Source organism: Chroicocephalus ridibundus, chromosome 2, assembly GCF_963924245.1.
Source record: "Chroicocephalus ridibundus chromosome 2, bChrRid1.1, whole genome shotgun sequence".
NCBI classification, from domain to species: Eukaryota; Metazoa; Chordata; class Aves; order Charadriiformes; family Laridae; genus Chroicocephalus; species Chroicocephalus ridibundus.
Genome location: NC_086285.1, coordinates 143,091,491 through 143,103,319, shown reverse-complemented (window position 1 = coordinate 143,103,319; position 11,829 = coordinate 143,091,491). Strand labels below are relative to the sequence as shown.

Below are 11,829 nucleotides of genomic sequence, written 5' to 3'. Positions count from 1 at the left end.
AAGTTTTTAACGGTTGAGTTACTAGGTGAATCTACCATAATACAGATTCCTGTCTATCAAAAATGGAGCTGATGAATATAGAATAAGCCTAGAAATACAGGGGAAAATACGTAAAAGACAGGGAAAGGCAGGTGGGATAAACACTAGAATAAAACAACTACCTCACCTGCACAACCAAAGTAGCCCGCCTCTCTCCTTCCCTGTATTGGCTTTACACCTTTCTTCCTCTTCCTCCTCTTCTTCACCCCTGCCTGCCTGCCCTTCCTCCCCAAACCCAGACTCGAGCCAGCCAAAAATCGTGTCAGTAGCCATGGGAAGAGAAGTAGAGGCCAAAACATCCCCCCTTGGCGCCTGAGGCACCGACAAGACCCTCATCCCTGGGCCCCAGCGGACCTGCCTTCCTTCCTCCCTGCCGCTGTTTCTCGGCTAGGCAGGCGCCGGGACGAATAGGAACGAGAGACCGAAGATAAAGCCTAACGCGCCAAAGCCACGGTGGCCTGTGCTGTCCCCTCTATAAGCCTTGGTTCCATATGGACGCCGTAGGGCTGGCGGCCGGGCGCGGGCGCAGGCGCAGTAGCGGCAGCGCGGCTCCCCTCACCATGCGCGCGCCGATCCCGCCGCGCACGCGCAGGGGCAGGAACAGCGCGTGAGACCGCGCATGCGCGGGACGGGGAGGTGGGGGGGGCGCGGGGGCCGGAAGGAGCCGGCGCGGGTCGAGGCGGAGGGGAGGGGGTCACGCAGGCGCAGTGCGGCCTCTCCGCCGAGTGTTGTGGCGGGGGAACGACGGAGGACGCCATCTTGGTGGTGCCGTGCCGGGAGCCGCGGGCAGCGGGGCTCGCCGCCCAGCCTCTCCTGGTGGCCTGTCCGGTGGGTGGATGGCGTGAGGGAGAGCGGCCGGCTTCCCGGGGCGCTGCGTGTAACCAAGGGTGCGGGGTTCGCGCCGTCAGCCGGTTCTCGTCAGCCCCAACCCTCGCGGAACCGCTGCGCGGCCGTTCCCCGGGCCGCGGCCTCCTCATGCCGCCCTGGCCGCCCGCCACCCTTCCCTCCCCGGTGCTCCCTCCAGCTCTCTCCCGGTGCCCGGCGGAGGCCGGATCTTAGGTGGAGCCGCCTGCCCCCATTCCCGTTCCCTCAGCGGCTGTGGCCCGTCCCGCCGCCCCGGGCTCCGGCCCGCCCGCCCCGGGCTCCCGCCCGCTCGCCCCTCCGGGGCTTGGGCTGCGCCGTCCGCGGTCGGAGCGGTGTTAAAAGCCGGCGGCGGGCGCCTCATGGGCTTTCTCCCGCTCGCCGCACTCAGGGCGGCCGTGCAGCTGTCCCAGCTGCCGAGCTCACTCGCATCCTCCGTCAGCCATGTGAAAACTGACATTAGCAACAGCTTGCATCGGCTGCTAAGGCCTGTTTTGAAGAAGATTAGGATCAGAAGTCGTCCTCTGATCCGCCCGTTATTCTCATATTGGTCCAGTTTTATAGTTGCGGTATTTCTGTGGGTGTTCTTTCTAGCTTGCATGCTCACTGCGTGCTGACTGTGTAATCTCTCAACGTTGTGGTAAAAATACTAGGCTAGTGTAGGCTAAGTTTCCTACAATGTTTGCAAGTTTTTTTTTTTTTTTTTTTTTTTTTGTTTTAAGTGAAGTTTTAATGGTATTTGGAATTTGCTGAGGCTGTGGAAGTATAGGTATAGTTGTGTCAGTTCAAATACAAAATTAAAGCAGCGTGCACGCTTTGTGCTTTTTAATTAGTGGCATGAAATTGTTATTCTATTTATTATCTAAATCCTTGCTCTCTAAAGTCCTTGCTCAGTTAATGAATTGGTCTTAGTCTCGCGTGGCACATTCATCCTAAAAGTTACTCTTTTTGGTCGTTCACTTTAAATTGTTGGATGGCTCACCTACACTTTCTACCAATACTTCATTGCTTAATAGACAGTAAGTAAATGCTTATTATTTGAATTTGCATTTCTGTTTGTGGAATTCTTAAATATCGCTGGATCTGGAATCACTGTCTAGTTTTCACCACTGAAGGTTGTATGGTGTATTCATGGTAAATCGTGGAGAACTTGCCATTTGTCACCGAAGAAATACTGAGGAGATCTGTTCTGAATGCTGTTTAAAAATTGGGAGAATGCAGAGTTGTGAAATTCAGAAATACTACAGATTAAATACATCATGAAGTAGCAGGGCAGCGGATTTGTTTTTCAAGACACGAAGGTCCTATAAGAAAATTCTGTCCTTGCATTCTCCTTGCTTTTTGGCATTGCCGTCACATCTGTTGAGAAGATCCGTTAAAAAGTGTACTGGGTCTGGCTGGGATGGAGTTAACCTTCTTCATAGCAGCCCCTGCGGTGCTTTGTTTTGGAAATGTGGCTAAAAGAGTGTTGACAACACATCAGTGTTTTGGCTATGGCTGAACAGCACTTGCAGAGCGTCAAGGTTTTCTCTTTTTTTTCCTCATTCTGCCACCCCGGTGAGTGTGCTGGGAGTAGGCAAGAAGCTGGGAGGGGACACAGCCGGGACAGCTGACCCAAAGTGACGAAAAGGGATATTCCATGCCATCTAACATCATGCTCAGCAACAAAAAAATGAGGTAGAGGAAGAAGGTGGGTTTTATTTGATAGTTTTAGTTTTTTGAGGTGATTTTTATTGGCTTCCAAGGTGGTGGTTGTTCAGAGGCAGCCTGGGCATCAGTCAGCCTGTGTGAGGTGGTGATTTCCTTTGTTTCACTCGTTTCTCTTTGCTGATTAAACTGTCTTTATCTTGACCCACAAGTTTTCTTGACTTTGTTCTTCCTATTTTCTTCCCCATCCTGCTGTTGGGGATGAGGAGTGAACGATCCCCTGTGTGGGTGCTTGGCTGCTGGCTGGGGTCAACCCACCACAAAAGTAGAGAGAACAGATGATCCTCAGTGCAGTTATTAAATAGGTGGTTGGTTTGTTGTGTTTACAAAGTGCTGGTGTAGAAGTGACATAGAATCCATTTGTTACAGAATCTGGGCTTTGCTCTTGGTTTGTTAAGCTCAGGTGGAGTGATAGTTGCTGTGATCAATACATAACTTGGCATCAGGATCTAGTGCTTTATGTTTGTTATTGAGCAAGGGGTTTGTACAAGGGATATTCTCAAATGCATGTCATTGGAGCATTGGGCTCTTGTTTTTTTAAAAGGATGTAGTCGTTTGCTACGGAAGGTTGTGTTTGTTCGGAGAGTACTGTGCTGTGTATTGTGTGATGTTAGATAATGTTGAAAATGAGGATATATTTAAGTCAGTGTACTAAGGTGATTCTTGTTCTTAGGTTTGAAAGGCAGTAAACATATAGGGAAAATACTGAAGTCTGCTTTTTAAATTGAAGTACTCCCTGAAGTTTCTCCTTGTTGGATATTTTTGCTCTTTTATTTGATAGTTTTCACTGTGATGTTAAGTGCAGTGCTGGACTGGTGAGTAGCATTCTCTCGTTGTGAACTTTCAAAGCAGGTGGATTTAGAAGAATGGACACATCCTGTAATCTTGAGATGGACTTATGCATCTTTCAAGGACGGCAAGGAATTAAATTGAGAGTTTTTCCCTCAATATACTGTCAGTCTGTTTCATTTCAACAGTTCAGTGTGGCACAATTGATGACCAAGTGATCTCATCGTGTTTTCATCATTTCCAGAAGTCAACTCTAAATTTTGAATTTCTTTTCCTTCTAAAATGGAAGCACAAAGATGCAGGCATAGCATCTTGGAACATGGAAGGAGTTCTTCATAGTACCCCAGATTGTGGGTTCATTACATGCTTGGCTTTAATACTAGCCACTGCTATGGATGAGCTGCAGCAGTGTAGGACAGTATGTAAAGTGAAGTACAGGTATCAGCCATTAATTATGTTTCGTTTTCTTTCCACAGTTAAGTTGATTTTACAGAATTTATCAGGTCTTCAAAGCATAAACAGGTAAGCTGCCAAAAGCTTAACACTTCTCACTGAATATTGTGACAAGATCATACACATCCTTTTTTTCTCACAGTCTTGTGGCTGGGAACTAGGAGATGCTCTCCTGAGTGCATGTGGCTGCTGCAGTTAATGCTCTGACTACATGAAAGAGACAACGTTTTTGAACGCTGAGAAAACACGTTATTGAACAGACCTGGTCACTGGGTAGAGCAACTTGTCAAAGCAGTGAAGTCATCACTGTTGGTGAATTACTTTATTCTCCAGTGATGTAGTTATCCTTTTTCATTTCTCCTTTTGTCATCTAGTATTTTCTGTGTTAAGATCACAAATGTCCTGTTCAAAAGTAAACAGGATTTTATTTTATTTTTTTGTTCCTCAGGACTGGGCAGAGATCTCTGGCATACAGTAACTATGCTGTGAAAGACTTTAGGTGTTCTTTAGGTATTGTGGATGGTGAGGAGCGACTTAGGTGGATTTTGTTGCCCTTAGGATAGGGAATATTGATAGGCTTGTGCACGTGTGCTGGTGGAGTAGCTAATTGTTTTGACTAATCAACTTTCAGTGAATCTTGTTTTAATGTTGTTCTTGTGAACTTGTGGGGGTTTTGATACCTTCTCTCTTGATTGAGACAAGGACATTCATTAAAAAGGCTCTAGCTTCTTAAGTGTTAAGATACTGTAATAGCTGAGTACTAAAGACGTGCTATCATGTGTACCTTTTTGTCTGCAGGTGATTTTTGCTGTGGGTTGAGCTCAGCATGGCTGTAGTCATCCGTTTACAGGGGCTTCCTGTTGTTGCGGGTCCTCCAGATATTCGTCGTTTCTTCTTGGGATTGAATATTCCTGATGGAGGTGTGCATATTATTGGAGGAGAGATTGGGGAGGCTTTTATTATATTTGCAACAGACGAAGATGCACGGCGTGCCATGAGCTGTTCAGGAGGGTTTATCAAGGACTCGCGCATAGAGCTCTTTCTCAGCAGCAAGGCAGAAATGCAGAGTACCATAGAAATGAGCCGGAAACGATTTGACCGTGGGGGACGAGAAACTATGTCTGGCTCTAGAAGAACAGGTACTAATGGTTCTGGTGCAGCGGGTGTTGGAGATGTTCCGCATTTAGTCACGGCTTTTCCAAAAGGAATAAGTAAACCTGGTTATGGTCCACCAAATCATCCAGAGGCTGGTTTCCATACCAATGGCATGAGACATGGTGATATAGGTATGCCTAAATCAAGCTATCAGTCAAGAAGGGATTCTCATCCATTTAACCCAGATGACCTTTACTTATTTCTACGTGGTATACCTTACTCTGCAACAGAAGATGAAGTACGTGCTTTCCTCTCTGGGATACATGTGGATGGAGTGATTCTGATAAAGCATCGCAATGGTTTAAACAATGGTGATTGCTTGGTAAAATTTGCTACGCCTGGTGATGCCTTAGAAGGACTTAAACGTCATAGACAATACATGGGTCAGAGGTTTATAGAAATTAGCCCATCTACAGAGGAACGGTGGATTGAATACGGTGGCAGGGTAGACATGCCAAATGAAATGGATCGCTTTTTCTGTGAAGACCGGTCCCCAAGAAGTTCAGGCTACATGCATTCAAGGAAGCATTCTCATTCAAGATCACCAAGGAGACAAAGAACACGTTCTCGTTCACCTCCCAACCAGGAATATTACATACACTTAAGAAATCTATCTACTAATGTGGAGAAGAGAGATTTGAGAGCTTTTTTTCCTGATCTGGATATAGGCAGCAAACAAATCAAGCTTCTAACAGATAAGCATCAGAGGAGGACTAGAGATGCCTTTGTGATGTTAAGGAGTGAGAGAGATTATCAGGCTGCTTTGGAATGTCATAGAAAGGTTCTTCTCAACCGTCCCGTTTACATTTTTCCAATTTCAAAAAAGTCAATGTTGAAAATAATTGATTCTTGTGAGAGGAAAAGATCGCAGGACAGAGATCATCCTGGACAGGCCATACCAGAAAAAAGTTACCGGGAAGGTCATTCCGGCCCTAAGATTTGCGTTTATGTAAGGAATTTTCCATTTGACGTGTCAAAAATTGAAGTGCAAAAGTTTTTTGCAAGATTTGATGTTGATGAAGATGATATTTACTTGCTCTATGATGACAAAGGAGTTGGACTGGGAGAAGCATTAGTGAAGTTTAAATCTGAAGAACAAGCCATGAAAGCAGAAAATTTAAATCGCCGAAGATTCTTGGGAACAGAGGTATTAATAAGACTTATATCTGAAGATCAGATGCAGAAGTTTGGTGTAAATGTACCGCTGTCTGCACCAAATGAAATGCAGGGTCATTCACATCCATATGACAGAGGTGAGCTTTCCCGTCCAGTTGGTTCACCATCTGGGCCACCACAAGGGCCACCCATGCATTCATTTGGTCCCCCTGGAAATTTCAGGCATCCTTCTGAATTTAGGCACCCCCCTGAGGACTTCATGTGCCCTCCTAAGGATTTTAGAGGTCCGCCACCCCTCATGGATTTTGGTAGTGATGGTGAACCTTTTGGCAGAATGGAGTTTGGGAATAATAAAATGGGAAATTTTCCTGAAGGAAGATTTATGCCGGATCCAAATTTCAGTGGTGGTTCTGAACGTGTTGTTCCTATTCGATTGAAAAATTTACCTTTTAAAGCTACTCCTAATGAGATTCTGGATTTTTTCTATGGCTACAGAGTCATACCAGAGTCAGTTTCTGTACAGTATAACGAACAAGGATTACCTTCAGGTGATGCCATCGTTGCTATGACAAACTATGAGGAAGCTATGGCTGCTATTAATGAACTGAATGATAGGCCAATTGGTCCACGGAAAGTTAAGTTGAGCTTGCTGTGAAGGAGTGAAAGATGCTCTAGAATAAGACGTTCTAGATTTGACAGTATTGACGGTTATTTTCACTTTTTTAATTACTGGAAGATGCAGAAAAAGCTGTTTCCATCAACGGTTGTAAATAGTTCAGTTGTTTAGCTCTTCGTTGAAAATATCTGTATGGTTAAGATACGGGAACTGTATTGTGCCTACTTCTTGTGGCAGAGAAGAGCCCAGAAATTCTGGAGGATATTGAATGTCTTACATCAAGGTATAAAGGCATGGAGTTGTAATGCTTTGGATTTTTTTGTTTGCTTTAATTCCATGTCCCATGACTTTGCATCAAATAAAATTGCAAGTGCTGGTTGATTGACTACACAAACGGTTTAAACAGAACTACTTCAGTGCTACCTGCACTAGTAAATAACATTTCTTACTGAGATTAGCTTAATAAAATCTAAAAATGACAGAATTTTTCTTTTTTTTTGTGTAAACTGTTCAGGTTTTTTTTCGGTTTCATGTGGTTGCAGGCATTTCTATTAAAAGAAGAAAAAGCTTCCTGTTCACATAGCTGGCTTTACAACTTTTTTTTAAATAAAAAAGAAATTGCCATTAAATGTGTGTCTTATATTTAAAGTTCGTATAGTTAATGATCTCAACTGTTATGTTCCGCATACATGGGTCTTGGTGAGAATGATGCTGGCTCCTTCCTCTAGAGAGTGAACTATTACAGTTTGTCAACACAGCGATGAATAGGTAGTTAACAAAGGCTGCAAAATCTGTATTAAAAAGTTGGATAGGCTTTCTTGTTCTAATCACTCACTGTAGTACCTTGAAGCAGAAAATGAATGTTGGAATTAGATCAAGAATTCTGGCTTCAGCCTGAGCTTTCGGAGTGGTCTTTATCTCCGTATGCTTGTAATATGAATATTAGCTTGCTAATGATGTCTGGATGCATTCCAGGTCAATCTCTGATTAGTTTTAACTAATACCTGTCACTGGCAATCAAACCGACAACCAAATATGTTATTTTCTTATGTAAGAAAATAAATGCTTTGTCAGTATTTAGAATGCTTTGCATATTTAAATTTTAGGAAGAAATAAAAGCTAGCCTGTCTGAGGAAAAACTGCATCTTCAAAATTCAGGCTTGGTAGGAAACTTTGGTTGTGTGAGTAAGGACTTTGTTGACATTGCAACTGTACAAGATAGTACTTGAAGTACTAATGAATTTTATGAATTTTAGTCTCCTCTCAAACTAAGACAATAGAATTGCAACTTAGTGATGAAAACTTCTTTTAACCTTTGCTTGGGCAGTACCAAAAAATCATAGATTCATGGAGTAGTTGAGGTTGGAAGGAACCTGGGGGTCTCTAGTGCAACCCCCTTCTCAAAAGCAGCATCAACTAGAATAGGTTATTCAAGGCCTTGGTGGTTGGGTTTTCAATAGAGACTCCACAGCCTCTCTAAGGAGACTGTTCCAGTGATTGATTATCCTCACTGGTGATCAAAGCTTAATTACTTTGTTTATGTAAAGTCATCATTATTACTAAACTTACATGTAAACTCTTTGAGTAGAAGCAAACAAAATCAAGAGAAACTTTTTTTGTTCTGTAATTTTTAAGTGGCCAGTGTAGCTTTATTTCTTCTGCATATTACTTGTCCTCTGTTTTAAGTGCTAGGAAAAAAGCATTTTGAATGAGAATGATAATGCCAAGTCCGTATCTGTAGATTCTTCTGAGCAAAGAAACTTAAATGTGGCCAAATTTTCAAATTCTGAACACTTACATGCCTTTTTTTCCTGTCTGGTAGGAATTAGCTTCAGAAGCGTACTGTTCTGAATCCTCTTCTGAATTTAAACGGAATTAAGATAAAATCCAACAAATTGATGCTTTTATTTCATACCTGCTATAAAGGAGGTCAAGGAGCCAGAAGACTGCAGGGAAAATAAAGATGTGTTATGAGAATCCTCAAAATAAACTTGTCTGATCTAATCATGCTGTTGAAAACTTAATCGTGATTATTTTTGTAAGCCAGCATCATCTTTACTACTAATTCTTGCCTCTCTGTTACCAGCTGTGTTGTAAACATGAATGCAATTAACTTCTCCAGTTAATCAGCTTTGGATGATTTGTTGGTTTTAAAGGTCTTCTAGCTACACAACAGGAGATTTCAAACACTGAAAATAAATTGGTAAACTTTTTACTGGTTCTAGAGTAATGTTGTACATACATATGAATTCTCGTAACGAAAAAAGGGATCTGGAGACTGGGAAGATAAGGGAGTTTAGTAGGTTTTTTGCCCATAAAGTGTGAGATTATCTTTTAGAAAAAGCATTATCTGTTCTCAAGAAAGTTAGTGTAATTGCTGATAACATAAATTTTTGGGATGGTAAACTTTTCTTCCCCTAGTGAATACATAAGAGTCATCAAGCTTGTAATGGCAGAGGTCATAATTAAGGCATTTAAAATTTATTTTTTTTCCTCTGTAGCGAATTTGCCTTTAATTTAAAGGTTAATCTGAAACGTCTACTGTTAGGCTAAAAAAGTGTGGGTTTTTTATAGGTCTATAAAGACAAAAGCTGTACTTCAAAGTATGTACAGATGACCTGAAGCAGAGGGAAACAGGGAAGGGATGCCAGTGCATCAGTTAAATAATAAGGTTAATAGGACACTCCGATTCTGCCTGAATAGGTGGTGCAGGTGGATGGTATGTGGTGACAGTGTTTCCCGATAATAAGGTTTTATAACTTCAGATGTTTAATGGTTTGGAGGCACTGTACTTTCAGTATAAAGGACAAATCAGTGACAGCCCATAATTTCATGGCTTGAATTACTGTTCTTCCTTTTTAAGTACCATCTGTATAGTAAAAGAATAACAGGAAATGCTGCAGTTTGTGGTGTTGATATAAAATACAGGTAGTTTGCCTAGTTACGCTTACTGTGAAGTTGCTTTTGCTACCATTGTCCAAAAATTATGATTCAAAGGAAAACAGTCTTTGTCATCAAAAATTAGTAATCATGTACAGAAGCAGCTTGAGGCTTTCAGGAAAGCTATAACATGACAATCTGATGAGTGCAAGAAGATAATCCTTAGTCCCAAAGGGATGGGCCATCATGTTCAACAGAGTGGCAAAATACTCTTAGCAAGAATGGGTACCAGCCTGCATCATCCATGTCAGTGGTCAAAAATATATATGAACAAATGGAATACTGTCAGGCTTGCAGTACGCGCTTACACCATGAGAAAAATCTTTGCAAAAGTATCTTTAGGTAATATTTAGTTATATAATTACATTCTAAATTATTCTCCTGGCTGTAAAATACTTTAATCAGCAACTTTTTAATCTATAGTTTTGAGGTCACACAATTTCTGTTTAACATGAAAACTTAAGACTTCATATATGCAGGACAAAGTTGCCCAAGACTATTTCTCCCTTTCTATAAGTTTTTCTGTAATTCCTAAAGTCGATTTTTTTTTTGTGAGGTAGGGGAGGAGGAATTTGAAACTGCTGAGGAAAAAAACAGTTTTCTTTCTGAACCCTAGCTGCTAATCTTGTAGTGGCAATTAATCTAAACACTGCTTCCTTTTTTATTCAGAAGGCATAGTATAGAGAAAATCACTATTTGCGTATTATATGAAAACCTGGTGTAGTCATGAAGTTCACCATCTGTTTTGGAGAAGGACTATGTCACTTCACTGAATATGAAATGGTAAAGTGGTGATCATCATAATTTTGATGTTGTGATACAAATATTTATTAAAATGCCCTCCTCGCTGAAATAGATGAGAATTAGTTACCTAGATACTTTCAAAGTTTTGGTCATTAGTATCCTGCTCCTTGTCAACAGTAGTTCAGTGTCAATAGTGTGTAATTCCGGTGTAAAACTGTTCTCTGGGTTTAAAACAGAATGCTGTATTGTGATGTTTCCACTTACTTATATTTTCATCACATTAATTTTTGGCAAAACCTGTTTTTTCACCTGTCAAAACAAGTACGCATTGCATACTCTGCATCAGTGGACAAAGGCAACATCAATATTAAAAACGCACTTCTAGTGCATTTCCATAACTGAGAGAATATTTGGTTATAACTTCAGATTGTTTCCCAGTTAAAAGTTTAAGTTCTGGATTTATACATGTGTTCTTTCTTTAGCAGATACTAAAGCTGGAGGTAAACAATACGGTAGCAGCTCTCTGGCAGACAACCGTATGCTATTCAAAAACGAACATGTACAACCACCAACTCCAAACAGGGTGAGAAATTACACTCAAAATGTGTAATTTCTTGTACATTTGATGGAATTGGTAACTGAATCAACTAGTTAAACACATGAAACTTGAACTATATGTCAACTAATATACTAAATGTCAACTATATAAAATATCAACTAGTTTTGTTATGAAGGCACTTTTATTTAAAAGCAAAGCAGCATTAAAAGTAGATACTGGCCTAGGGACTTATTTGTGAATGTTCATTCTGTATGTGTAAAGGAATCAAAAGTCATCTTAATCAAGCCTGCGGAAAACGAGAATGAGAACAATACACCTCACCCTGCCTTCTGCCATCCAAGGTGGGTAACAAAATGAAATGTAACAGGATTGTTGCTCTAATCGGTTTCTCAAGTAACTACAGTTACTTTAGGATGCGTAAAACCAATTATGACAGGTATAGCTAGAGGACTTCCTAAATCCAAGAGGTGTGTAGCTAAAGCATAAGGTAATATATTGGCAAAGTAACAAGCAAACCCTTCTGTTCATAACTGCTTGTCAGCTTAGTGCAGTTTTTGGACGCTGTCTGTCATGTAAGTTTAAGCAAATGTGACTGCAATATATATCTATGCAAATATAATACATTTCGTTTTCTAGCTACTGAAATGGTCCCTTTTCAGCAGATTTTTATTCTATTTTTTGAACCTGGTCATTCGTTGTCTGGCACTCTACTATTGAAGACAATTCCTGCTCCTGTAGGAATTTTAAAAATACAACCTCAGTGAAGTTTTTGATTAACACACAAAAGCCTTTACATAAAGGGATTTTTTTCCCCAATCAAAAAAAAGAGACTCTTAGAACTGTTTTGTTA

At 41.3% G+C, this 11,829-nt stretch overlaps 2 protein-coding genes across 3 annotated transcripts in view; one reads left to right on the top strand and one right to left on the bottom strand.

The window, feature by feature from the left end:
- The first annotated feature begins 711 nt into the window (after window positions 1-711).
- RBM12B (RNA binding motif protein 12B) lies at window positions 712-11,829 on the top strand. Of its 2 annotated transcripts, XM_063327190.1 has the most exons (3): window positions 712-867; window positions 3,873-3,918; window positions 4,648-11,829. In XM_063327190.1, exon 3 carries the CDS (start codon window positions 4,676-4,678, stop codon window positions 6,773-6,775), a length of 2,100 nt encoding a protein of 699 aa, XP_063183260.1. In that variant the 5' UTR covers window positions 712-867; window positions 3,873-3,918; window positions 4,648-4,675; the 3' UTR covers window positions 6,776-11,829. The 2 variants fall into 2 exon arrangements, with proteins under 2 accessions (XP_063183260.1, XP_063183261.1); XM_063327191.1 differs by lacking the exon at window positions 3,873-3,918.
- The window catches only part of CIBAR1 (CBY1 interacting BAR domain containing 1), a 23,630-nt gene continuing 20,357 nt past the window's right edge, over window positions 8,557-11,829 (bottom strand). The window contains 1 exon segment of the mRNA XM_063327192.1: window positions 8,557-8,682. Within this exon segment, the coding sequence (XP_063183262.1) occupies window positions 8,641-8,682 (42 nt within the window). The 3' untranslated portion in view covers window positions 8,557-8,640.